The sequence below is a fragment of the Falco cherrug genome, chromosome Z, assembly GCF_023634085.1.
Source record: "Falco cherrug isolate bFalChe1 chromosome Z, bFalChe1.pri, whole genome shotgun sequence".
Classification (NCBI taxonomy): Eukaryota; Metazoa; Chordata; class Aves; order Falconiformes; family Falconidae; genus Falco; species Falco cherrug.
In genome coordinates, this window is record NC_073720.1 from 66063825 (window position 1) to 66091717 (window position 27893).

The following is a 27893-nucleotide window of genomic DNA, read 5'->3' on the forward strand; positions in this document are numbered from 1 at the left end:
TATCTAAACTGCCATAATACGACATAGTTTACATTTTGAGCATTATGAGTACATATGAGGTTTCACTCATGTCTATTTTGTATCAGTTTTTTATTAACTAACATTCAGCTTCTATTTCTTCAAAAAGACTCAGAAAGCCTCTTTTACCTTAGATTCAGTGGTTGTGAAAAAACAGTACGTAGTGCAAAAATAGTGAGAGCTAAGCATAGGATCCACTGTGGTGTGGTGGGCTGACCCTGGCTGGACATCAGGTGCCCAACAAGCTGCTCTATGACTCCTCCTCCTCAACAGGAAAGCGGGCAGAAAATATGACGAAAAGTTAGCGGGTCAAGATAAGGACAGGGAGATCACCCAGCAGTTACTGCCATTGGCAAAACAGACTCAGCTTTGGGAAATTAACTTATTGCCAATCCAAACTTGAGTAAGATAACAGGAAAGAAGAACAATATATTATCACAGAGGTGTTACCAACATCAGTGACAGGCTTAGCTTTGGCTAGCAGTGGATCAGCCTTGGGGGCAGCTCAAAATGTTTCTGTCCAACATGGGGGCAGCTGCTGGCATCTTTGCACAGAAGCCACCCCTGCAGTGCCGCTCACCTTCCCCCTGCCCCTGCCCCCCGCCAAAAGCTTGCCACATGTGGTTATTCCACCTATCTAAATTTGGGACCCAAGGAGCAACCCAATTTTCCTAGACCAAGTCTGTGTACCAACTATGCCAAATCACTACCCAGCAAAAGCAAAGAGTGCAGCAGTGGCCCTCCTCTGCCTCCTGTTCCCATGCACCGATTCCTATGCAATGAAAATACAGGATTTGTAGGTCACAGTTGACCATGCATGGTCTTATCAACACAGCTGGGAGACCATCTTCTTCCACACCCAAACCCACAGGTTTGTTAGACAAGGGATAAGACCAATTACAAGTAAAGGCATCAGATCATATCTACAGTTCATAGTTTTTGCAGTCAATATAGACTGGAAATATAGAGTGCCACATGGTTGGTTTATCAACAAGGCAATTTCCTATTAAACAGAAAACCAGTGCAATACCTTCCTACTTGTAGTACTTTGTTTTTATCTTGTGTCCTAGATTCTTATGGCACTATGATAAAGCTCTTTGCTTTGTATTTCAGACATTTAGAGCTTCCACACATAGATCAAATCTTCCTTGAAAACACACTATACAAAACACATTTGCTGAAAGCTCATGAAGTATTCAATTGAACATGACTTAGAAGTTTCATCGCGTATCTGAGAAAGAAATAATTAATCTCCTACATGTATGGTTAATGAGTGATAGCAAAACAAACTTGTTAAAAGAGATACTAGCATATACAAATGCTTTTCTAATAGTTTTCCTGCCTCAGCCTGTGAATTCAGACTATAAGACCACCACTGAAGCTTGTTGTGTTGGCAGTCTTCTTTCTAGAAATCAATGAGTCAGTTGTAATTTATTTACAACCTTATTTCTCGTTCCACTGGCCTTAAAAGAAGTGACTGAACAGCATGTCTTTGTAGAGCTGGAGCTCAGTATCGTGAAAAAGAAGAGGCAGAAAATGAACAAAGCATGTAAAATGAATTAATACTACAAAATTTACATGTTGAGCCTTAAGGTTATATTATGTTTTGCTTACTGTATTTACTGTTCTATGTCAATTTTTCCCTTGTTTAATGCTTCTTCTGCCTCAGCCACGCAATTCATGCTCTAGCGAACAGCAGTTTTAGTAGACTTACTCTCAAGTGTGAATGTGATCATAATTGACCTCATATTATACCTAATTATAAACTACTTGGAAAAGTCTTTCATTTTCTGTACTTTTGCACTGAGCACTGGCATAACTGGCCTGTAAACCACTGTGACAAATTCAAACCTAAATGACAATAAACCAATACGTAAACACATGCATTTTAAGATCCATAACAGTATGAAGTTAATGTTAAGTAAAGGCCTTCAGGTGAAGGCACTGAATTCTTACTCTTCTAACATGAGCTTCTAATCTCTTCCTGACACTAAGACACAATATCCTTTTCATGCACACACATAACATTTTACTCATCATACAGTAATAAAAGATTTTTTCTAATTAGAACAATGCTTTGTAATATTATAAGAAAAAGATTGTTTCAGTATTTATGATTGCTTTCCAAGTCTTGGAAAAATACAAGTTCAAATAGTTTTCCAATAGCACAGCTAGTCTCCAAGTAGTGTATAATGACAAGTCTGCAAGTTAGACATACTATTGAAATACTACTCATGTATTTAAAACCCGGGTCAAAACAGGAAAAAAAAAAAAAAAAAATTAAAATCATCAGTCCTCTAAATTCAGGATCATATTCAGTTGTTGATATAGGTTTCAAGTATATAAATTACAAATTATGAACCATCATAGCTGTATAATTTCATTTACCATTCAGGAGGAGTGCTTACTGAACATTTTTAAAGAAATCTGTCACAGACTGATGTACTTCAATTTGTCAGTAAAATATTATGACTCAGGTTGCAAAAATTATTAATAAATATATAATTAAAATGGATTTATTATGAACATTATGAATTATGAAAATAAACATGTAATCAAATTTGGCTTATTGGCCTACACAAGCTTTGCCACAGACTTGCAACTATTGGTATCAGTTACTGCCTCAACTGCAGGCAAAAACACAAACCATTCCACAAAGCTGTTGGAGGAGTCTCACAGATTTTTTTGTGAATCATGATTTTCTTTGTCAAAAAACATGAGAGCACTGAATCTTTATCAGCTAAGACTTTTGCCCAACCTGTTCTGTAATTATTATCTATATTTATCAAAATTTCAGTGAATTTATTTTTCTGTTGATTGCTACTTTCATTTTTTTGTAGCTCAGTTTTTCACTATTATTTCTATTGTCAAGAGTTTTTCAGGAGGAAATAATGTGATAATTACTGATATATTTAAAAATGACTTAACATGCTGTTTTATACAACATAAAGAAACCAAAAATATCACGGATATTTTTTCCCTCTCTCCTCCCCTCCTTCCCTCTGCCCTCCACACCTGCCTCCCCCAACCCCGTCTGCCCTGGCCCCTGCCCCCCCCCCCCCCAGTTGGTTTAGATGAAAAGAACCCAAAAAGAAAGATCACACAAATCAAAAATACACAACATCCTCCTTCTATTTCATAGCACAAAAAGAAAAAAAAAATGCCCTAGCAAGTCCCTAGCAGAAAAAAGCTTAAGTATTAACTTATTAATGTAAATATAAGAGGTGTTATTTCTGTTGCTAAAAATCCATTTGTATTTTATGCATATCTGCAGGGATTATGTTTTAGAAAATAAGCATCCGTGAGAAGCTCTTCCTTATGTATTCATTACTTTACTGGTATTATGACAACTTACTGCTTAAATATGCTATAAATTTCTTAGCAGTAGCATGCTAACTCACCTTAATTATTTTGAAAAGACATATTTTACTGGAAGGATTACTGAAATCACATCAAAACACAACTCAAATTCCTATTTTGGTTATATTTTCTCCTCTCTACTGGTGAAGCCAAACCACCTATTCGAAATACATCACCATATGTATATATACAAAAACATTTGTCCCGTATCCCTACATGCATTTTAGATACAAGTCTAATGGTAAAATCAGTTTAATGGTAAAATCAAATAGAAGCGCACAGGCTTAGATGTTTTTATTTAAAGGATTCATTACGTCTTTGCTTAGCTTCATGTGGTCATAAACTAAGTGCTGAAAAGCAAAGACATGCAAGCATTAGGTGTCACAAAAAAGAAACAAAAACCCGCACTGTCTCTTCTTTCATACTGTCTCAGGGACTGACTCACAAATTTGAAGGATAAACATTTTTTCAGACAGCTTGGGTCACCCATCTGGTTTACTATTTCACTGCAAAACTGTCTGCAATTGTAGGAATGATACAAGAGTGAGTAGCAAAGGCAGGTTAGAATGATTTTCCAAAAAAGTGCAGGATTAAGTGTACAAAGTCACATCAGCACTGGAGCCGGAAGAGCATTTGTCGATGGCTGCATCCAGAGACCAATTCTGAGGCTGATTCCTGCACAGTCCGGCTGCCAAAGGATTTGTCACTGCCATTCTGCTGTAGATTTTACATACAGATACAGAAAAATGGTTTGTTTTGAAACCATAATTCTAAAAGCTAGAGAGGCACTTTCATATATATCCATAAAAGGCATATAAGCCCTTCATTTCAAGTCACCGTACATGTAGAAGCAATTCATTAACACTCTACACAATTTGTATTGAGTTGTGCCTGTTTATAAAAAACAAAGTTTGACATTTTAATTTTCCATTGCTTTTGGCATGCTTGGCTCCTTTTTTTCATCTCTCTTCTTTGTCAAGTACAAAACTGCACCTGCCAGAAACATCGGAAACTTGTATTTTTCATCTGTCCTTTGATGAAAGGTGTATCAGTTACTTTAATGGCTAACAGGCAGTGTTAGGGCAAATTACTTTGCCCTGCTGCTTACCACTCTAGATCTTCCAAGTGATTTGCTCAGACTTAGTGTTCTCTTTTTGAAGACACACCCAATTTTAATATAAAGACTTCATAATGTGGATTACTGACTACTTTTCCAAGGAAGTTCCTCCAGTAGCTACACACCCACCTCACCGTGAAGAATTTTTTTAGTTTATTTCTAGCCTGATTTTATTAACTTATGCAACAGTACCTTGTGTTTATACTATATTAAGGGGTCCCCTGTGTCAGTAACAAATAAGCTTGTTAAGGTAAAGCAACTCTTGCAGGATTTAAAAGTGTGAGATAACTTCTGCTAAACATTGTTTTTCCTGAATTTTTAATTTGCATTATCTTTCTTGATAGATTGAGTATAAAGAAAGGACATTTTTCAGTAACAGCCTAACTATATCTCAGCACTCTTAAGACACAGGTTGTGGTGAGTTGATCCTGGCTGGATGCCAGGTGCCCACCAAAGCTGCTCTGTCACTCCCCTCCTCAACTGTGAACTATAACAGAAGGCTTGTGGGTCAAGAAAAGGACAGGGAGAGATCGCTTAACAATTACCATCATGGGCAAAACAGACTTGATGATGCAACTAATTCACTGCCAATCAAATCAGAGTAGAACAATGAGAAATAGAAACTACATCTTAAAACACCTTTGACCCTACCTCTCCCTTCTTCCCTGGGCTCGAATTCACTCCTGATTGCCTCTGCTTCCTCCCCACCTGCAGCACAGGGGGACAGGAAACAGCAGTTATGGTCAGTTCATCGCACATTGTCTCTGCTGCTGCTTCCTCCTCAGGGGGAGGAATCCTCACACTCTTCCGTAGCTCCAGTGTGGGGTCCCACCCACGAGAGACAGCTCTCCACGTACTTCTCCAGTGTGAGTCCTTCCTGCAGGCTACGGTTTTTCACACACTGCTCCAGTATTGTTCCCTTCCAAGGGCTGCAGTCCTTTAGGAACAGAGTGTTCCAGCATGTGTCTCCCACAGAGGGTCACTAGTTCTGCCAAAAAGCCTGCTCCAGCCTGGGCTCCTCTCTCCATGGGGCCACAGGTCCTGCCAGGAGCCTGCTCCAGCACGGGCTGCCCATGGGCGCACAGCTGTGGGCCTCCCTGGGCTGAGGGGCACAGCCTGCCTCAGCATGGGCTTCACCACGGGCTGGGGGGAACCTCTGCTCCGGCCCCTGGAGCCCCCCCTGCCCCTCCTGCGGCGCTGGCCTGCGGGGCTGCAGGGCTGTTCCACTCACACTTCCTCACTCCTCTTGTCCTGCTGCAATCATACAGGTTTGGGTTTTTTTCCACCTTCTTAAATAAATTATCACAGAGGTGCCAGTGGCATGGATGGGCTCAGCCGTGGCAAGCAGCAGGTCCACCTGTGGAGCCAGCTGCCATTGGCTCTATCTGACACGGGAAGATTCTAGAGCTTCTCACAGAAGCCACCCCTGTAGTCCCCTGCTACCAAAACCTTTCCACACAAACCCAATACACTGCTTTTGCTGTTCAACTTGCTCATCAAGGCTGGTCTGCTTCAGCAGAGAGCCGCTAAAGCGAGCAACATTAACTCAGGTGTTGCTGTACTTTACGCCAAAATCCAATTATCTATAGAGTGAATCCTCTTTCACTCTCAAGCAGAAGACCTCTGTGCTAAATACTTTCTTTGAATTGGAGAGATAGCGTTACACAGAAAATTTGTGATTTGCGAAATGTTTAGTAACTGCCAGCTGTAATAGCCACTCACCATACGTTTTTCATAGAATCACAGAATTTCTCAAGTTGGAAGTGACCCTTAAGAATAAAGTCCAACTCCCTGCTCCTCACAGGACTACCTAAAACTAAATTGTATGACGAAAAGCATCATCCAGACAATCCATGAACTTCCCTGGGGATCCTCTTCCGGTGACTGACCACCCTCTCAGTGAAGAACCTTTTCCCATTTTCCTAGTAACACATATTTTTGCTCCAAAGTGTACAGGTTTTTTAACATGATAGCTAAAACATTCTGTCCTGGTTTCAGCTGGGCTAGAGTTAATTTTCTTCTCATTAGCTAGTACCGTGTGGTGTTCTGGATTTAGTATGAGAATAATGTTGACAACATACTGACGTTTTAGATGTTGCTAAGTAGTGTTTACTCTAAATCAAGGACTTTTCAAGTTCTGCCAGTGAGCAGGTGCACAAGAAGCTGGGAGGGAGCAGAGCCAAAACAGCTGATGCAAACTAACCAAAGGGCTACTCCATACCATACAATGTAATGCTTAGTATATAAATAGGGGAGAGCTGGCTGAAGGGGCTGCCCATCACTGCTCAGGGACTGACTGGGCATCAGTCAGTGGGTGGTGAGCAATTGTATTGTGCATAACTTATTTTATGTACTTTTTCCCCCCTGGGTTTTATTCTGCTCTCTCCTTCTCTCTTCATTACAGTTGTTATTATATTTTATTTCAATTATTAAATTGTTCTTATCTCAACCCATGGATTTTACATTTTTTCCAGTTCTTCTCCTCATCCACTGGGGGCAGGGGTGGGAGTCAGCATGTGGCTGCATGTTACTTAGTTGCCAGCTGGGGTTAAACCGTGACACATTCTTACATTTATTTTAATCTATTACCTGTGGTATTCTGATGGCTGTAATTCATTCACAAATTTATCCTAGAAAGATGTGCTCTAAACTAGTAAAGACAGTAAAAGATTGGAGATATTCACTTAGTGGAAGAAGTATTTGTTGACCTAACCCAACAATTAAACTACCAGCTACCATATTACCACTATACAAAGACATCATTGTGGGTGTACCACGACTCATGTAAGATGGTACCAGCATATCTTTGGGTGATCCTCTAAAAAACCCTGAAAAGGAACTATTCCCACCTGTTCAGGGACAGGAGCCAGGGCAACGTTTATACTATGCCCACAGAAGCTCGTTTCTTCAGGCCTCTGCCTGATCCTCCCTACACTCTACTGTTTCTTTCAGAGTTCTTAATCACAGTTTAACTGCCTCTCCTGTCACCACATATCAAGTAAGAATGCTGATGCTACTAAATACTTCCAGCAGCATCTAACCAAACCCCTGCTTTCTGAACTGTTAGAATTATACATTCCATCCCTAGGGACATGCGTAGGCCAAGGGGACAGATTGTAGAATCATAGAATAGTTTGGGTTAGAAGGGACCATTAAAAGCCAGCTAGTCCAGCCCTCCTGCTATAAGCAGGGACATCTTCAACTAGATTAAGTTGCTCAAAGCTCCATCCAACCTAAACATAAATGTTTCTAGGGATGGAGCATCTATCACCTCTCTGGGAAATCTGTTCCATTATTTCACCACCCTCATTGTAAAAAAATCTCTTCCTTATATCTAGTCTGAATTTACGCTCCTTTAGTTGCTACAGGCCCCACTAAAAAGTCTGTCCCCATCCTCCTTATAAGCCCCCTTTAAGTATTGAAAGGCTGCAGTAAGGGCTCCCAAGAGCCTGCTCTTCTCCAGGCTGAACCACAACTCTCTCTGCCTTTTGACATAGGAGAGCAGTCCCATCCTTCTGACCATTTTTGTGGCCCTCCTCTGGACCTGATCCAACAGTTCCACACCTTTCCTGTCCTGAGGACTCCAGAGCTGGCTGCAGTACTCCAGGTGGGATCTTGCCAGCATAGCGTAGAGGGGCAGAAACACCTCCCTCAACCTGCTGGCCACACTTCTTTTGATGCAGCCCAGGATACAGTTGGCTTTCTGGGCTGCAAACACACATTGTCAGCTCATGCCCTGCTTTTCATCCACCAGCACCCCCATGTCCTTCTCCACAAAGCTGCTCTAAATCCTTTCACCCCCCCCAGCTTGTGCTTTGATGGACCTCATGACGTTCATATTGGCCCACTTCTTGAGCTTGTTCAGGTCCCTCTGGATGGCATCCCATCCCTCAGGCATGTCAACTCCACTGCTCAGCTCGGTGTCATCTGCAAAACTTGCTGGGAGTGCTCTTGATCCCACCATCTGTCATTGATGAAGATATCAAGCAACACTGGTCCCAGCACAGACCCCTGAGGGACACCACTTGTCAATTATCTCCAGCTGAACATCAAGCTGTTGACTACTACTCTCTGGATGTGACCATCCAGCCAACTCCTTTATCCACTGAATAGTCCATCCATCAAATCCATATTAGAGAAAAAAATGTTGGGGACTGTGTCAAAGGCCTTACGGAAGTCCAGATAGATGACATCTGTAGCTCTTCCCTTGTCCACTGATTTAGTCACTCCACTTTAGAAGGCCACTAGGTTGGTCAGGCAAGGCTTGCCCTTCCTGAAGCTATCCTGGCTGTCTCAAATCATGTCTGTCCTTCATGTGTCTTAGCATAGCTTCTTGGAGGATATGTTTTACAGTCTTCCCTGGCACAGAGGTGAGGCTGACAGGTCAGTGGTTCCCAGGATTTTTCCTTTCTAGTTTTATTTTAAAAATAGATGCAATGCTTTCCTTTTTCCAGGCCCAGGGACTTCATCTGACTGCAATAACTTTTTAAATATTATAAACAGTGTCTTGGCAACTACATCAACTGATTCCCTCAGGACTCTGGGATGCATCTAATCGGGTCCCATGTATTTAGGTATGTTCAGGTTCCTTAGGTGGTCTCGAACCTGATTTTCTCCTACAGTGGGAGGGACTTTGTTTCTCCAATCCTTGCCCTGAGGTCCATCCACCCAAAAGGTGTGGGAAGAAAGACTGAGTGAAGCCTGATGCAAAAATGTTGTTGAGTACCTCAGCTTTCTTGTCTGTTGTTACAATTTTGCCAGCCATGTTCATCAGGGGAGGTACACTTTCTCTGACCTTACCTTTTTGGCTCACCTGCCTATAGAAGCCCTTATTATTTTTTGCATCCCTGGCCAATTTCAGCTGCAGCTCCACCTTGGCCTTCCTGAACCCATCCCTACACAACCAGACATTGTCCCTATACTCTTCTCAGCATACCTGTCCCTGCTTCCACTGCCTGTACATTTTCTTCTTGCCCTTTCGTTTGACTAGCACATCTTGACTCAGCCATGCCAGTCTCTTGTTTCTGTCCGGATTTCTTACACTGGGGATCAAGAGATGTTACGCTCTACAGAAAGAGACATTAAAAATCTGCCATCTCTGTTCTGCTGCCTTGTCCCTGTGGGCAGTTTCCCGGGGGTCCCATCAACTAACTCCTTGAACAACTAAAAGTTTACTTTCCTTAAATTCAGGGTCCTGACTTTACCCATATCCCTCAGGATTGTGAGCTCCATGACCACATGATCGCTGCAGCCCAGGCTGCCTCCAGTCTTGACATCACCTATTAGCTCACTTGCAGTGGTGACCAACAGGTTCAGTAATGCATCCCCTCTGTCAGGGCTGTCTACTACCTGGCTTAAGTATATTCTTGATGCACTTCAGGAGTCTGGTGGATTACCTACAGCTTCCATGCTACTTTTCCAGCAGATGTTGGGGTGGTTGAAATCCACCATCAGGATGAATGCCTGTGAGTGCGATGCTTCCTGCAGCTGGAGTAAGATGACTTCACCAATAGGCTCCCCTTGACTGGGCAGCCTGTAGCAAACACCAGCCACAAGGTTCCATTTGTTGCCTCAGTCTCTAATTCTTTCAATCTGCTCATGGCTGTTCTTCAGAGACAGCTCTTCACAATCTATCCAGTTCTTGACATAGGTGGCAACCCCTTCATCCTTCCTTCCTTGCCTGTCCCTTCTGAACAGTTTGTAGATACAGACAGCCACACTCCAGTCATAGCTTTCTAGCAGCAGAGGCTTTCAGATCCTCCTGTTTGGTGCCAATGCTGTGTGCATTGGTGTAAAGGCACTTTATTAGCTGGACCATGTCACCTTTCTAAAGGAACACACCTTAGTTCCTTCAAGGTATTTTACAGTGTTCCCTGCTGGCATCTATTACCTCACAAGCCCTTGGCTCATCACTGTAACGCTTTAAGTGTGCTCCAGTGTACCCAGCAAGCCACAGACCAACAGCCTGAGGGCCCTCACTAGCATCCAGTCCATCTAATCTTGGCATGCCATCCCATGGCTTGTCATGGGTGAGCCTGATATTATCCCTTCAACTCCCCCTTCAAGTCTAGTTTAAAGCTCTGTCAATCAGCCCTGATAGCTCGGGAGCAAAGAGCCTCTTCCCCCTTTGAGAAAGATGAATCCCATCCAACGCCAGTAGGCCTGGTACTGTGTAGACTATCCCATTATCGAAAACCCCAAAATTCTGGCAGTGACACCAGCCATGGAGCCACATACTAATTGACTGAGTCTGTCTGTTTCTTCCAATAACACTGCCTGTGACTGGAATGACAGAATGTACTATGAAGTAGGCCTACAGTAAGACCAGGGTTAATAATGGACTCCTAAGAAGTCTTGTTCCTTCTATGAGAAGCTTGGTTGTGTCCAAGCTGAGACATAAAAACAGCAGATAGATGGGATTCAGCAGTGCCTGGGATGCTTTTCCCAGGCCTTCCACTTCCACTGGGGAAGAACAGGCATTGCCTGGTGCACCTGGCAATGGCAACCTGAACATGGACACCCAGAAACACAGACTAATTCTACCGGTATGTCACCAGGACTGCATGTCTGCACCAGACCACGGCTGTACAGCTGCAAAGCTGCCTGGCAGAAGCACATCAACTATAAACGATTACAGAGCAACAGTCAAATACATTATACTTATCGCAATGGAAAAACACAGGGAAGTCAAGACATACTATCCACTTTCAGCTCCTCTGTCTAGTTCTGTTGCACAAAGTTGATTGAGTACGTATGTTAACCTCTACCATGTATCTTGCAGTAAAACACAAACTTTTTGTATTTTTAACACTTTACCGTTCTGAAGCTAAAATAAACTGTGTATTTTGGCCAGTCAGTAAAGTGTTTTTATGTTGCTTTTACTTTCTCTTCCCACTTTTGGCACCTATTCAGCAGCATTCAGTAATCTGTTTGTCCTCCAAACCACTTGTTTTTGCCTCAGTTTCAATGAAAACTGAGATTTAAAATCATTGTATACATAACTAAATGTGAGAAGTCTAATTTATCTCTTCAGTATCTTTCTATTTTGTTAGGTCCCTCTAAATTAAAAATGTACTTTATCAGAGGACCTAACTCTATACAGTTCATCCAGTTTTAATACTTTCTTGTTCCTAAGTCAGCTAGTATAAAATTAGCTTGATGGCGTCAGATATTTCCTGAATCTAGACTAGTAAATTCTCTGGAGGCAGAGATGTCATTACCCATTTCTATCAGGAGTCTTACACACTTAGAGGTTAAAATCTGGACAAGTGGAAACCTTGCTGAATGAAAGAAACTCTGTATTTTTTCCTTGCATTTTAAAATAGCAAAATTAGGATATTTTAAATACCTGATTCCTAGTTTCCATTCAAGGGAAGAACTAAGCACATTTAAGCCCTATCCACGAATATATTTTAAGAGATGTTTGTTTATCATGTATTTGGACATTTAGAGTATGCAAAACTTGCTTTCCTAAATGTTACTGCTTGGCATGAACCACACATTGAATATTATAGCTCTTTGGAAACAGATGAAAAAAATAAGGGTTTGATTTCCAACACAGAAAGAAAATTGCAATTCCAGATTTGTACACAATGACCTGTTAACATCCATTGAGGAAATAAAGGGTGATATGAGAGCAGCAAGCAATCCTACACTCCACTTAGGAAACACACAGGACAGTTCTTACATTTGCAGCTGTCATTCTTGTCCATGCCATATGCTGCCTGAGAGACCTGACTGCACATAAGCTAGGAGTCTTTGTATTGGTAGAGAATTACAGCATTTTGATGGAAGTTTTATTTCACTTCAGAACAATAAAGAGTTATTTAAAATCATGGCAACGAATATACAATTAAAATTATTTGATGAAAGAAGTGTTTCAGTCTTTTGATATATTTATGATATATAAAACCAGACCTCCCGAGCTACCAATACTTTGGTGGGAAGTTGAGAGCCTCAGGGAACCTCAGCCTTTTTAGTCTTCAGGCTAAAATCAGAGTCTAGAAGGCCAGGCCAGTTCTGACAAGAAACTACATAGGTTTGTGATGCTTTTGATGTTGCTCAAAGAGATGATGAAAAATGCCTACTCTCTTCTCTGCTCCAATATTGAAGCATGAAGGATGGTGTCAGAATCTTTATTCTGAATATTTAGGATGAAAAGCACTGATAATAATGCTGTGAATATTTTCATCTGTGACAGACACAGCCCTTCAATCTGTGAAATACAACACCTTCAGTTTAAGACAACCACAGAGACCTTAGTTACAATCACCTGCTTAAAAATAAACTCAGTGATAGCATGGGGCATCAAACTGGCTGTCCAGTATGAGTCAATGCATGCTAAGCCAGGAAAGGTAATTTTTTTTCTCTCCTGTTCCGTTCCTAGCACTGACTGTTGATGACTGGCATGTTTCCAGTCAAAAGTGAACTGAAAGTATCTGAACATCCTTAGTAAGTGTTTTCATTGTCACATGTAATAACATTTGTTAATATTGATCCACATTAAATAAAGCTAAACACTTAGAAGCAAACTTTATCCCACCCTTCTGCTATTGTGCATTTGTGGAGAAAGAAAGCGAGGATAGGGAAGAAGATAATGAAGGGTACAAAAAGCCAGACTTTCAAACTACTCAAATACTAAATAATTCTGGTAGAATTAAACCCTAGGCTGAGCAAATTGTGTGGTTTGTGTTTTCTGTAATGCACTGAGGCACCGCCTTCTTACTATACTGACCTGCAGACGTATCTTGCTATGCAAGGCATACTGAGATACAATGTCCCTCATAACTGATTTAGCATCAGGTCTAGATATGCTGCAGTGCTAGGAACACAGTCCCTCCAGGAAGATGTTTGTCATTGCCTCCCAGCACTCCTCCTGCACAGCGCAGCTATGCGTCAGACATTCTTTCGTCCTGTATCTAAAGGACAATTCCCAGAGATACTGAAGTCTTACTAAATCACTAGAATCTCCCTTTTTTCTGTCCCACAGGACAGGATTTAAAGCACTTAACCACACTTTTCCTTATTTACTATATATTATTAAATCTCATGTTTTCTATGCATCCATTAACAGGTCCTACATTCATACATTCGCTCATCCATCCATCCAGTCTACATTAATACAGCTAGTAAAAGAAATCCCCTCTACCGCTACTTACAAAAGTTCTGTTGAACACCACTTAGCTTTCTATATTATTTCTCTACCTTCACTTCTAGCACAGGAACCTACTTTCAATGAGGCTATCACCCTTATTTTTCAGTTATATCCTGAATAGCAAAAGTTACTTTTATTTCTTTATGTAGTCAGTGAGCTAAAAAGAGAGAAGCATTACAAATACTTTTCTGTCTAGGTAATGTAGTAGAAGTTAAGGTATCAGCAGACATATTTATGAACACTCTTCAAAACCTCTGTACTTTAAAACTTCTGGAGTAAATGGAGGCAGTTTTCAAATACAGGTCTATTTTGCTGTTTCCTGCATGGACAGAATGGTCTGGCTTTATTATTTCTGATTCTGCTTGTGCTATGCCCACTACTCCCACTGTGCTACACTCATTTGAAAAGCATATGCATGCCCCATGCTTTAAACAAATAAAAACCCATAACCCTCTGTTACAGATACAGAAAGGCCCATACTGTCTTGTAACCAAAATAAAAGAAGGAAAGCAAGCAAAACAAAAATCACTTATCTGTTCATTTTTTGGTACTGATTCAGCTGGACTGGTTTAACCACACAGTCTGACGAAGCTGATCCACACAGATATGGACAAACTTAGAAGTTGTCTCCAGCCCATTTCCTTCATACATTTCATCAGTACAGACAGATGTATTGCTGTCCAATGCAAATGAAGTGCCTTTTCATCTGTAACAATTACTATGTAGTAGCATAAGTGCCTTTCTTCCTATATTTTTTGTTATACACTGTTGATAAATTACAGCTATAGTTTTCTCATAAGCGTACATACATGATCTTATGTGAATCAGTGAGGTTTCTCTTTTGTTTTCTATTATCTTCAATGAATTAGTATTTCTTAATACAAAATATTTGCAAATCTAACATTTACAAAAGCAGATGTCACTGTGGAATCTTTTTTATAAACAAGGAAGAAACTGGAACATACAAACAAACAGCTTTTTATGTAGCACCACAAAGATTCTGCAATCAATCCTTTTGCAGTGGGTGTGAGGACAGTACACTGGCTTTGGTTCAAAAAGTCAGCTTCCACTGGTGTTGACTGTAGTTCATCTTAATGACTGCTAAACACAATGTTTTGTCTCACATGGGTCTGAAGACCAAAATTAACATTATAAAGTTGAAACATAATCATGTTGAAATTGTGAAACTGCAATTGTGAAACAGTCATCCGTCAAAATTAAAGTATGTTAGTGACTCCTTGGTGACAGAAGATAACATAATTTGTAGCTCCAGTACACAACCATCACTGTATAGGCAAAAAAATGAAAATTAAAGCATTATGTAGGGATTAGAGATTCTTACAAAACGATATTATCATCGTCTTCTGGTTTTCACATACTAATTTATCCAGGAAGGAGACCAGCATGAATTAAAAACTTTTACTTAGCAAAGTCAACATTGAACTGGGAAGGAAATAAAAACTTCTGTGAAAAATTCTGCCACTGACAGGCTTTTTTCTTGCCCTCTTATCTTAAAGTGATTCAACATTAAGTTTAAAATAATGGTAATAATGCTACTTAAAAGAAAAAGAAACTCTGAGATTGAAGTAGTCACTGAATACACAACATATTTGTTTAAAGCTCCTTTCCCCCCACCCCCCATAATTTACCTTTTACCTTTCCCTTCTTATGTACATTTTTTGCCACATTATTGCATGCAAGATTGCAAAACAAGTCAGTCAAAAGATCAGGCAAACAACATGAAGGGACAGATCTGAGATCAGAAAGCTCTTATAAAAATATAATTTATTATTATTATAAATTATTATTATTATTATTCCTAGTTTACAACCAACAGTGAGGCAGACTGCTCAGATCCTTAAAGAGTCTTAGTATATACATCAAATATTTCAGGATGATGAAAAAACCTCTTCTCTTGAGGAGAAGCTACAGCAACTTCTGGAGCTCTGCTCTTTATCTTCCCCAAGCAAGGCAGCAGAATGGTCCTGGTCTTACTCACTGTCTGAAGCGCTGCTGTTGGGTGCAATTTACATTCTACTTCTTTTACTGGATCAGACCCAAGTTTTTTCTCATCTATCTCTAAACCACATTTTCATACCATAAAAGACACATAGTCCTGCAATAACTAAAACAGTCCTGCAAGATACAGAAGGTTCTAGTTCCTCTTGGCCATACTTGTAGAAGAGGTTCTCAACTTGTTTTTATAACCTGACAGGAGACCGATTATATTATCAATAAGAAAACTCTCCCTCAACATTTCCAGAGATTCAGCATCACAAAGACTGGGTAAACTAAATACAGCTGTGGCCCCACCTGCCTGCACCACTGAAATGCACCAGCCCAGCTGATGGGTACAGTGCATGATGCAGTTTCTTAACAAAAGCCTCCAACAACGTAGCAACATGGGAACTTTGCCATGCATGAACAAACATGAAAAAACAGAGAAAAGTAGCACACTTGCACAGGCTGACCAAAGCACGGGCTGCTCTCTTGCAGCAGGATACCCAGTCAAGTCCACTTATCTCAGCAGTTCCAGTGCGAGCTAGCAGGAGAGGTCTTTGAACAACTTGAGGTAGTCAGATGTCAAATTGTTTAAGATCAGAAATGAAAGTGCTCTGGGGAGCACTTGCATGTGCTCCCCAGAGTTACACCAAGATGTTCTACTACAGGTAACTTGGCAAAATTATGACTGATGAAGAGACTTGGGCTCTTGGGCTCTTCTCCACCACAAAACAGGACAGTTAGAGAAAACCCCTGCTAGTTTTTTTCATTTAAAAGCCATCAGCAAACAAAGATGAGGCTGAACTGCAGTTTGTATGCACTGTGCTGCAGCATGCTGAGCCAGTAACACCAGTGCTGCTGCTGCTGCTTCCATTATGAACTGCATGGTCTGTGCTAACAGATTCAGAAACGCTAGGCTGCAGAGTGTAGCTGTTGCATGCTATATATCACATATCGCCCTGCAAAATACAAAGTGGTTATTCAATAGATGCCAAGTATTTTTCAGATTAAGCATTCTAAATATTGCGCTTACAATGGTTTACCATAGACATTTGATCTACTGCATGCCTTTGCACATACCTCACTTACATACCTTACTGCAGCTTTAAGCATGACGCTTTCATTATTGTTACTAGTTTGAACAGCAGATAAGGTATTTTGCTTCTACACACACACACACTGCACACATGCATACCCCTGAAAAAGCATGGCTCACAGAATGTACACAAACCATGAATGAGAAACGCTGCCTCTGTAAAAATATGCACCCAATACTCATGCCTACTTTAAGAGTAAATCAGTCAAGTGATGTAGCAACCATAGCATGATGTTATCTCCACATGTAAAATTACTGTTTGTGGTATCACTGAAAGGAAAGCCATAATTAGAACATGGAAGTAAAGAGATCTCAGCAGGTCCAGAGAGCATACACAACCCTCTCTGGTAATTAGAGAATTCATATTGCACTCTGTTTACTTCAAAACCAGTAATCAGCTTATTTAGTTTATATTAACTTATAAGGAAGTTATATAACTTTATATATTAACTTATTATTAATTTATATTAACTTATATATATTAATTTATATTAACTTATAAGGAAGTTAACAAGAGTTGTAATCTACTGCACTTACTTCACATAACATTTTAAGTAAAATATTGAATTAATAATAAAAAAGGAGGATGAAGATTTGGAATCTTCCTGTTCCTATGAACAATGGATGATGTGATGAAAGGTGTGACAACTCCAGAAGACAAGACAGAAGGATGACTTTTACTAGGTGATAAAAAGACCCATTATCTTTTTGAAGTTTCTTACCTTATGTCCTTAAAAAGGACTCTTACGGGATGTTACTCTCCTTGTGTTCATTTCCTACAAAGCATCCAATTCCTAAGCTTGTGCCCTTCATTAAATTGAAAGAAACCACCTTCTCCTTCTACATTTGAGAAGTCTAGATCTGGACAATTCAGACTTTAAAATACCTCTGGGGAATTAAAACTGAAATGATGGCAAATGTTGAGTTAAAGCTCTGAGTACTGTTACTGGCCTTCCAGTTTTTCAGGTATTAACATCTTTGCAAAAGACTAAATACAATCAGAAATATACTACACTTATATTTCAAAGGCAGACAACTCCTGTCCTGTTCTGGTTAGTTGATTATGTTTTCCTCAGTAAGGTGTGAAACGTGCTGTGTTATAGGCGTTCAGAAAAGCTTCACTGAGGCTGCATTCCTAATATAAATGTAAAAAACACTGCTGGCTGAATACAGTATTGCAGTCTTTCTTATGCCATTTTTATTAGAATTTTCCAGACAGTGCTCCAAAGCTTAAAGTTAATTGTTTCCCATGCATTGCAGATTTCCCTGTTTTAAATTGAGTTTTATTCTTGTCATGCTAATAATGTGAATTATTTTTATAACAAGGTTATAAAAATACCTTCTAATCGGACACAGGCCAGAGACATTCTCATTAAAACAGGAGAATTGATTCACTGTTCATAGTATGATTTAACAGAGACCCTGGAACACTTTGGTGCATTAAAGAAAGCCTGAGTTAGCAAACTTTGCAGAAGAACAATGCAGTTCCTTCACATTTGGCAACTGGCTTTCTGGCCAAAAGCAGCATTGCATTTGAAAAGCTGCATCTTTTGTTTTTATACCACAGCACCTTTTCACCCATGAAAATGCACAAAGAAGGGCAGCAGTTTGTGAAAGGGTGATCAGGAGGCATGGGGAAAGAGACAAGAGTGTGTCTCTGAAAGAGAAGACAAAGTGTGAGACGGAAGATGTTGGATACCAAAACTGAACATGAAATGCTGAAAATCAGATGCCACTTAGAACTTTCCAGAGCTGAGAACTGTAAACTTAACACTGCAATGAAACTGAAATTCACATGTATATCAATACACAGCCACAGAGTACAGCATCTACTTTGGAGGTACTAACATGTTCATGAGACACCAGCAAGCCCAGAGACCGAATCCAGAGGAGAAATACTGTGCTCTGCTCTCAGAGATGAGTTTATATTGGAAAAATTGAGCCAAGTGAAGTAAGACATGTACAGAAGACCCTCTCCCCTAAAATTATTTTGTGTAATTTCCTTTAATTTAAGATTAAACACAAATATTTCCTATAAAATATGCAGTTTGATTTGCATTATCGCATATTTTCTTGTATGCAGTAGCTTTTTTAATAAGGAAAAAAATAAACTAGCTTATAACAGTTGGTATATGATCTCCGCAGCAGCAATAAAGTCAAAGAGACAGCAAAAGTTTTCTTTTCAAAAGAAAAAAATGTAGATATGCAGTGTGGATATGTCCACACATTGTCCCAGTGACTTAAAATGTTAATCTCAATGTGTAAGCAAGGGAGGTGCTGTGGAGTCCCAGGTCTGAGCAGAATCCACCTGACAGAAACTCCATTCCAGCAGCAAAGATCATGTATGCATGCCGAATGAGTTACTGCCTCCTGCTGCAAGTGCTAGGACTTCACTTGGCAACTGATAACATGAGGTTAAGTATACTCAAACAATACAAAATGTAAAGTGCATCATGAAAAGCACATCAGTAAAACATGATTAAACATTTAGAACTACTTTCTTGTTTTGTCACTTTTATGCAGGGAATACAACACAAAGCCTTAGACCCTGTATGTGTATTTGCAAAAACCACAATCTTTGTTTACTGCACAGTTTTTCAAAGGGCAGCTATCTGTTAGAATTTTTGTTATGATTATTCTTATTATTTCACTAAATTAAATACTAAAAATGTACCATAGTGTATATACAGGGAAACAACTTGAAGATTCGTTTTCAGTTTAATAGCTATTATTGCATGTAAATGGAAATTTAAATTAAGAATCTGTTTCGTCTAGTTTTGTCTCTTGCCATGGAGTGTGTTTCACATTTCAGCTCAAAAGCATACTGCTTTTATACAGCATCTGCTGTTGGGCCATTTGAGATTAATTTGGCACAACTTTTGTAAATAACAGATTTATTGTCAGATTTTCTTCCCTGATATGATGTTTTTTACCTCTAGGTCCCAACAATTCTCTTTGTGAGAATAAAAGAATGTTCTTTCATGAAATAATTAAAACCACTGAGGACTTTGTTTCAACTAGTAAGAATATTAATTGGGTTCACCATCAAAATGCGATAACATGTACAATATCTTGTTTTGCATGTTAATGCTTCGTAATTGTACAGAGCTATTCAACTTCAAAGCTCTTTACATGAATTAAGTGGATGTCCCTGAAGGCCTTAGGCAAAATTTTCTTTGCCTTCTAAAAGAGATTTGCACCAGACAAAGGCTTTATGAAAAACGCTGGACTGCACTTTATTGGTTTAATCTACTGCCATCAGATGTGAGATAAAATATTACTACCATTTTGCAAATGGAGCAGTGGAAATAGGGGGCAAACTGAATGGGTCTATCCCTGCTCATCTGAAAACTGTTACTTCACCTTGGCTGTGGCACTTTGAGCAAGTAAGAACCAAAATGCAGGATAATTCAGTTTTCCAAAGACATGTCAACATACCTTTCATTTTTTTTTATTTACTTCACCACCAAAGATCAAGCTGCCTGAAAGTCTGATGATTACCTCCTATTGCACCACTCCACACACAATGCCTTTGCTCAAGCAGTCAGACAGAGAAAAATGCATTTGCTGGAATTCAGTCAAAAGCTGTTATCCGGTCCTCCACTTTGCTTTGTCAAATGACATTTTGAAAGGTACCTGCTAGGAATAGGAAGTTTCCCAAAACCTGGGAGCAAGTTATTCCCTTATATCAGATAGACCGACATCTACCACAAATCACCACTCAGTATTTTCAGACTGAACTTTTCATTGTCTTTTAAACTATGCTAAAGATACTAAAGTGCAATAGATGTCTGCAACCTATGAACTAAAGCATGAACATTTTTTCAGCATTCTTTGCCATAATGACATTTTTTGGTGAGTACAAGTAAGATCAATAAGCATTCCTCTTTGTACTTACCATGTGATTTTTATGCCACTTCACTGGACACAGGGAGTAATGCATTGGGTCTTTTTATTGCTCAAGTAGAAAGTGCTCATTACCTATTTATTTTTATATATAGGAAAAAACAGAGTTGTTTCAAGTGGCATACATCACACTGTTGTAGTGGTTGACTTCCTCAAGATGGTCTTCTGGGGTTTTGGTGCTGTTTGTGGAGGCACAGTCGCAGGTCTTGGAGGAGGAAAGCTATTACTAGTACTTATCCCCAACCCTCCATTTTCCAGAGGAAACGGAGGCAGTGGAGGTGGTGGAGGCGGCAGAGGAGGGCACTGATGCGACAGCTTTCCCACAGCGCGGGAAGGCTCACTGTGCAAGTGCACCTCCCTGTTTTTAATGTTATACCGAACATCACAGTCAGGACAATAGCCGTGGTACTGCACTTTTTCACTAAATCGTACCCGTTCCCTGGCTCCTGGCTGAGGACCCCGCTCTTTCTCAGGTCTGTGCATCAGAGGCTGCATCGCAACTTTCTCCAAATTACTGTTTGGTATACAGCATATATCTCCATTTGGGGTGCGGTTGGGCCCCACTGGCAAGCCCCCGTTTCGCAGCAGGGTACCATTAGTCTTGACAGGGTTGGCTGAAGGAGGCAGCCTCAGAGGCTCGTCACACTTGACAGGTGTCAGTCGCGGGGGGGGGCGGGGGCGGATTTGGCTTCCGCAACACAGTGAGGATAGCCGAGGGGTGTGCGGGTGGCTTGATGAGCGGTGCGCTGCCCCGCACTTTGACTTTCTCCAAGCTGGAAGCTGTTGCACTGCTGGAGCTGCTGTTCAGCGTGTCCGTTTTGGAACTGTCTGTCATCTCATCCTCCAGCTGCAGGTCAGATGTCAGTGTGTCAATCTGGTCAACCACCTGCGCAACAGCCAGAGTGAAAATGGTGAGAAAAGCTTGTCTCAGTGAAGGCACAGAAAAACAAAAGAACTCTTCACTATCAGTTTTGTCCTTCCCAGAACTGAAGCATCCACACATTTTTGACCATTATCTGTTTTTTCTTGCCAACATGATGATGATGATAATAATAACAACATTAACAATAACAAAAAGGAGATGAAGAAGAAAATGAAGAGGAAGAAGAAGAAGAAGAAGAAGAAGAAGAAGAAGAAGAGGAAGAAGAAGAAGAAGAGGAAGAAGAAGAAGAAGAAGAAGAAGAAGAAGAAGGAGAAGAAGGAGAAGAAGGAGAAGAAGGAGAAGAAGGAGAAGAAGGAGAGTTGGCTTGTTCACCAGCTTATCACCTGAATACAAAAGAAACCTAACTGGAAACACTCTGGAATGAAATTCCGTTTCCTTCCCTCTAGGATTTACTTGGCAGTATCATTGTGAGTGCACTCTAATCCTCCAATATTATGCTTTGCCTTCCAGCGCAGGAGGAGACTGAACTATTTAACTTTAGCTTCTACATGACAGCTTCTGAATCTAAACCTTTCCATAGAGTTTCTTTCAGCTCTGACCTTTCACACAGTCTAGATTTAAGTGTGCATGTCTGTACAGGTGACATTATACATCTACAATCATAAGCTTGGTACATTCTTTCCTGACATTTTTTTTAATATAAATAAGGTAGAAAGCAGCAACTTCCCTCTTGTATTAGACTGCATTATCTCCCTTTATGAATATTTTCCTTAAGATCTGAAATCCTCTGAAGCAATCCTGAAATAGCATTTGCTGCAAGAAAAGAGAAGTAGCTTTGTCTCCAAAGTTACAAGCACTTATTAACTTATGCACTCCATTCTAAGATTTCCTCTACCTCTCATACTTCTGTCTGTAGATTCTACGTTTGATCTCTTCTAGCCTTCCAGACTCCCTTCTTCTACCCAGTTTTTTATAGGACAGGCAACTGATGATGTCTTTTGTGGGTAGTGAAAGTTTGTCACACAGCAATTAAAAGTCCTTCCTGAAAACTGCATTTTGCTGAACAACTGTAATTATAACCTATAGTAACTACAACACACATCACAGGACGTAAGCACACATTAAAAACTGATCTTTTTTTACATCCTCACAAGAGATACATAAAGTAATTAGTGGCTGAAGTGTACTAGCAAACTTTGGTGCATGAATAAAGAGCTTGTGCCATTGCTTGGGTCCTTAGAGGAGATCTGTGACATTCTGGAAGGAGAGCTGGAGGGGGCATCTGCGTGTATCTGAAATGAAACTAGATGCCCCCAGTTGCACCACTGAGTCAATCCCTCTTACCCTTTTAAGGCTTTAATTTCTAGTTCCTGCTTTCAATAATTTGGTCCAAATTATACTGATTTCAAAGTACACCTGTTTTAGAGGAGTGTAAACCACATGTTAACTATGAAAAAAGTAATTACTGAAGGCAGCGACTCTTTATTCAGTCACTCTAGTAACTCGCTCACACGCCCAGTGGTAAACAGTGAATAATGAAAGCAAAGCACCACAGAATGTATGAGCACTTTAACTTTCACTGCTCATACTATAGCTAAGAGTTGTGTAATATAAAACTCATAACGATACATATGCACCCATTCAGTTCAGTGCCTTCCTCCTAAAAGCTGCAGACATGCAGATAGCAATGATTCAGAAAGAGAGCTTTCAAACACCTTTGAAAAAAATTTACATTACTTTTTCTCTCAAAGACCAAAACAACCACTCGTTTATTCACTATTCAAAGTCCAATACCATGTTGCATTTCAGGCTAAATACACTACTGAATTCTCTCCTAAAATCCAGTATGTAGTCTTTTAATAAACTGTAACAATTACAGAATGGATTGATGCAACATAAGCCAAAGAATCTCCTTGGCAAGAAAAGGAACAAAAAAAGCCATTAAACAGCTGCATGCAAGAGAGAAAGGAAAAACATATCCGTAAGGATGTTCAACACAGGAGCACTGCATAGCTTGTACAGGTGACAGTACATTGGCCTATACTACAGTATCAGATAATACTAAATTATAATATTTAGTTGCTTCACATTGTTTAATAAAAGCTGTATTAAAAAGCCAAGAACAAAAATTGGTTTCTTTTGCAACTGTCTTATTCCAACAAAACATAGTATTTGTATTCTTCTGTCTCCTACCGTGATAGCCCTTATCGAAGGATACAGAACCTTAGAAACTAACATGGCACATACGAGGAAAAAGAAAGTCACACACCACCGACACAGTTATTGCACAACTGGCTATTGGATAAATCTCATGGAGATTACGCAAACAACATAATAAATTTTCCTTACCTTAATAAAAGTCACTCACAATTTCCAATATCAAATTCCCAATAAAAACGAAAACAAAGTAACAAAAATGCATTTTAATGCTTTTTTAAGGCAGTCAAAATTCTAATAATTTTGTGTATTTTTTTCTTCCTGCAGAACCAGTCACAAATGGTGGCTTTGCTTTAGGCCTCGTATGCAACAAAGATCATCCCTGTTCCACACTTACAAAGTAAAGCTATTTCATACAATATAATTCAAGAGAAACAAAACCTTATTTTGAGATGGATACATTAGAGATGGTATTCCACTGGTGCTGTGAGGATATAGCTGTAATTATGCAGCACACATGTCATAAAATGGCAGACCCTTGTGGTGAGAATATTTGCATCCATTCAAACTGTTCTGACAGTGCAAAAATTTTCTCAAGAGTAACTGGAAAGTCTGTTATGAACTGTCCTCGAATTTAAATGACTACTATCTCTTGCCCTCTGGGCAAATGTGTAGTACACATCAGAATTTTTTTGTCACTTATCCATTTGTAAAATATAAAACCAGCACAAAATGGGTGTGACATAACAACACAATTTAACTGTCTGGATTCATTCCCACCTCAAGTTGTGATTCCGTTTACTGTTATCTTCTTTTGCTCTTTTTTGTCCCAGAAGAAAAAAATCAAATTAGATGAAAAAGTAACAGAGAACCAATGATTAACACAGTGAACCTGAGTTTAAAAAAAAAAAAAAAAAAGAAGAAAAAAAGCAGGTTGAAAACAATAGCCTCCATTTCACAACACACTTCCTATGGAAGTAAGAAAGACAAAAAGCTGCTCTAGTTGTACAGTATCTGCCCATTTTTCAGTCCTGGTATGAAACAGGACTTGATTCACATGTACAAGCATGGGGGAGATATCCTTTTATAGCCTGAGGAGCTCTTTAGCCATTAATCAGATTTGAGCTCTGCAGAGATGCCCACTTCTCCCCCCCAGCAATATGCTGAGGCTTCAAGCTCTATCGGATCCGGTGTGACACTCCTGAATGAACTAGGATGTCAGCTTATTCCTGCCCCCTTTCTGGGTTGTTATTGGACAATATTAGGTGCCCTGCGGGGATGGAGTGGGATTCTCTAGATGATCCCAAGAAATTAGTCAGTCTGTTAACACATGTTCAGACCAAAATATTTTATCCTGAAATCTACACCGTTTGACAAGGCAAATCTCTGCTTATAGCATCACTTTATCCTTAGAAGTATGCGTGGAGGTTTTAGATGGTGGGTTTTTTTGGTTAGACATTTATTTATTTATTTATTTTACAACTGGGTATCTTTACCACACAATGAGGAGAAAAACCAATTCTCTGGATAAAGCAAGGTTTAATGTAGATATTACATTTATCCCTCACATCCAGTTTACTGATTGCAAATTATTTTCTATTTTCTTGTCCTTTTAATTTATTATGCAGACACGCAAGCCTCTTTCCAGTAATGCTCAAACAAGACAGGTGAACAGCATCTCTAGAACATGTACATAAGAATTTACAATCACCATTTAGAACTAGCCATCAAATGACATAATTTAAACCTCATTTCTACCTACACTGAAAACAGTTTAAAAACCAAAATTAGCTAACAGCAGTTTACAAAAAAAAACCCAACACACCAAAACCCAATAAAATCAACAAAAGTAGAATTAAGAGTTATGACTCACAATTATTTTGTCTTTTCTTGTTCTTTTAAATTTTTATGTAGACAATCAAACCTAGATTTGAGTAAAAAATATTAATTACTACCATCTCAGTAAGGAAACAGTCAAGCACTCAAGTGCACCAGTGCTTCTAAATCACTTATCTCACAGGGGCTGACTAACTCACCTCGTAAGCTGCCTCCTTGTTGAGTACCCAACTACAAGAACAGCTTCAATGGAAAAATTAGTGTTGTATCAATGTAGGAAGATCACAGATCTTTGCTAAAGCAAATGAGTACTACTGCTGTTCAGTTCTTGCTTGTCAATGCACTAACTTTTAAAACACATTTAATTTTTATTCTAAAAAATACAAATTCCAAAAGGTTTTCTCAAGATATTCAAACTAATAATTTCAATTTTAGAAGAGTGTATAAATATATAATTGAAAAGATGGTTAGAAGTCATCAGGGGTACTTTCCTCATACCAGTAAAACCAGACCTTCAGAGAATGTCATGGATGCTTGAGATGTTTTACAGACAGGCAAAATAACACATTTCTCTCTGCTTCAAGAGCGTTCAGGTTTGAATTAGACACAGAAAACTAAAGAATGAAAATAAAATGAAGCAAAGAGAAAATGATAGATCTGTAGTTAATCCTGAAATTTGTGCTTAATTTTGTTGGATAATTTCATTGTTAATATTCTGCTAAATAAATGCTATTAATAGTATCCACCAAAGAAGTACAAATGACAAAACGACACAAAAAAAAATAAATGTTAGTAACTCATCAAAGAAGACATGTGAATGTGAGAACTCCAGACTCCAGAGAGGACACAAATGAAATACAGTACCTGTAAAGGAGCTGACATACTGCCATCAGGAGAAGAAAAACAAACATGAAGTAACCAAGGACTACCTCAAGCTGACAACTTGCCAGGTAGTAGTTCGGTACTAGTTCCTAAGAGTAGGCAATGAGGCAAGATCACTGGATTTTAGAATGGGAGTGAAAAATAAAGCAGTGGTTGCACTCTGGATACACTCGAGCAATACAGCATACAAGTTGAAGAAAACAAAGTGTATGAATGGATGAATATTGTAAACATGACTCCTGAGAGCAAAAGAGCAGTGTAAAGAAAACTAGGGAAAAAAAGGCAGCCATGTAAGAGCATATCTCACAAGGAGCTGAACAAATATTTGAGATAATGGCTAAAGTTCTAGGAACATTTGTGAGAAAGACTGCCTACAGAAGCTTATACACATAACTTTTAGATTTATACAATATGTAGGATCTATAGTAACATTACATGAGATCTTATTCGCATCTCACTACGACTAAACATTAATATGAATTGTGTGACATTTGTAAGATAAAATCATAAGGACATTGAGAGTTAAGATTACTATTTGGAGACAACTTTCCTCTCTCTCTGGAGTGCACAGCTTATGAAACTCTTAGAGAAAGGGTAAAGCTCCTTGTCAGGGGTAAGATCAGGTTATGTACTACTGAAAAAAAACCTTACCAACGTGAATTTAGACTCACAAATTCTGTGCTGCAACCATCGGCATATGGAGAATGAATCAGTACTATCAAAATAAGGAGGACAAAAGGATATAGATATTACCCACACCCAGTATAAAGGGGGGGGGGGGGGGGGGGGAAGGAAAACCAAAGGAAGACATTGATGTTTCAAACAACTTGCAATGCAAAGATACTGTGCAGTTACCCCTATGCCTCAACGTTATCAAACTCTTACATTAAATTACTTACAAATACAGAGCTAGCATAAAGTACTGGTTTTCCACTGAGGTCAAACTGCAGTCCTTCCTTGTTTAAAGTGACTGAGAATCTCATCCAAGAAAATGTGTCGTCGTTATCAAAACCAGCCTATGCTAGCCTAGTTTTTCCATTGGTTTGGGTTATACTTTACAACATTTGTCTGGCTTTTACCCCCTCTGCTAATGCACTTCTACAGGTGAATATCCTAATGTGATTAGACTAATACTCAAAACTCTGTATTTCTTCCTGGATGTCAAGATCTCATTATAAGAATCTAATGTGGGAATAATAAAGACTAAAACATGACACAGAAAGTACCAGTTTCTTATACTTCTTAACGTATCCCTAAACTTCTCTGAAAAGAGTATCTACAAATAGTCACAAACACTTTTAACAGTGCTTCTTTTTGTGTGACTATGTGGTACATACCCACAAACACATGTAATCTATTGAGAGTTTTATCTCCTTACAATAACCGTTTCACCAGGTTTGTTTCTCCTCCTGTTTAAAGGCAGCAGGAAGCAAGACAGTAAAGTACTGATGTTCAGTGAATATCTAAACCACTAGCTACACTC

General features: G+C 39.4%; 1 protein-coding gene across 1 annotated transcript in view; it reads right to left on the reverse strand.

Moving 5' to 3' along the window:
* Nucleotides 1–27893, reverse strand: part of PRR16 (proline rich 16) — a 165144-nt gene that overhangs the window by 35765 nt on the left and 101486 nt on the right. The window contains 2 exon segments of the mRNA XM_005432951.4: nucleotides 20645–21324; nucleotides 21326–21538. Of these exon segments, the coding sequence (XP_005433008.1) occupies nucleotides 20779–21324; nucleotides 21326–21538 (759 nt within the window). The 3' untranslated portion in view covers nucleotides 20645–20778.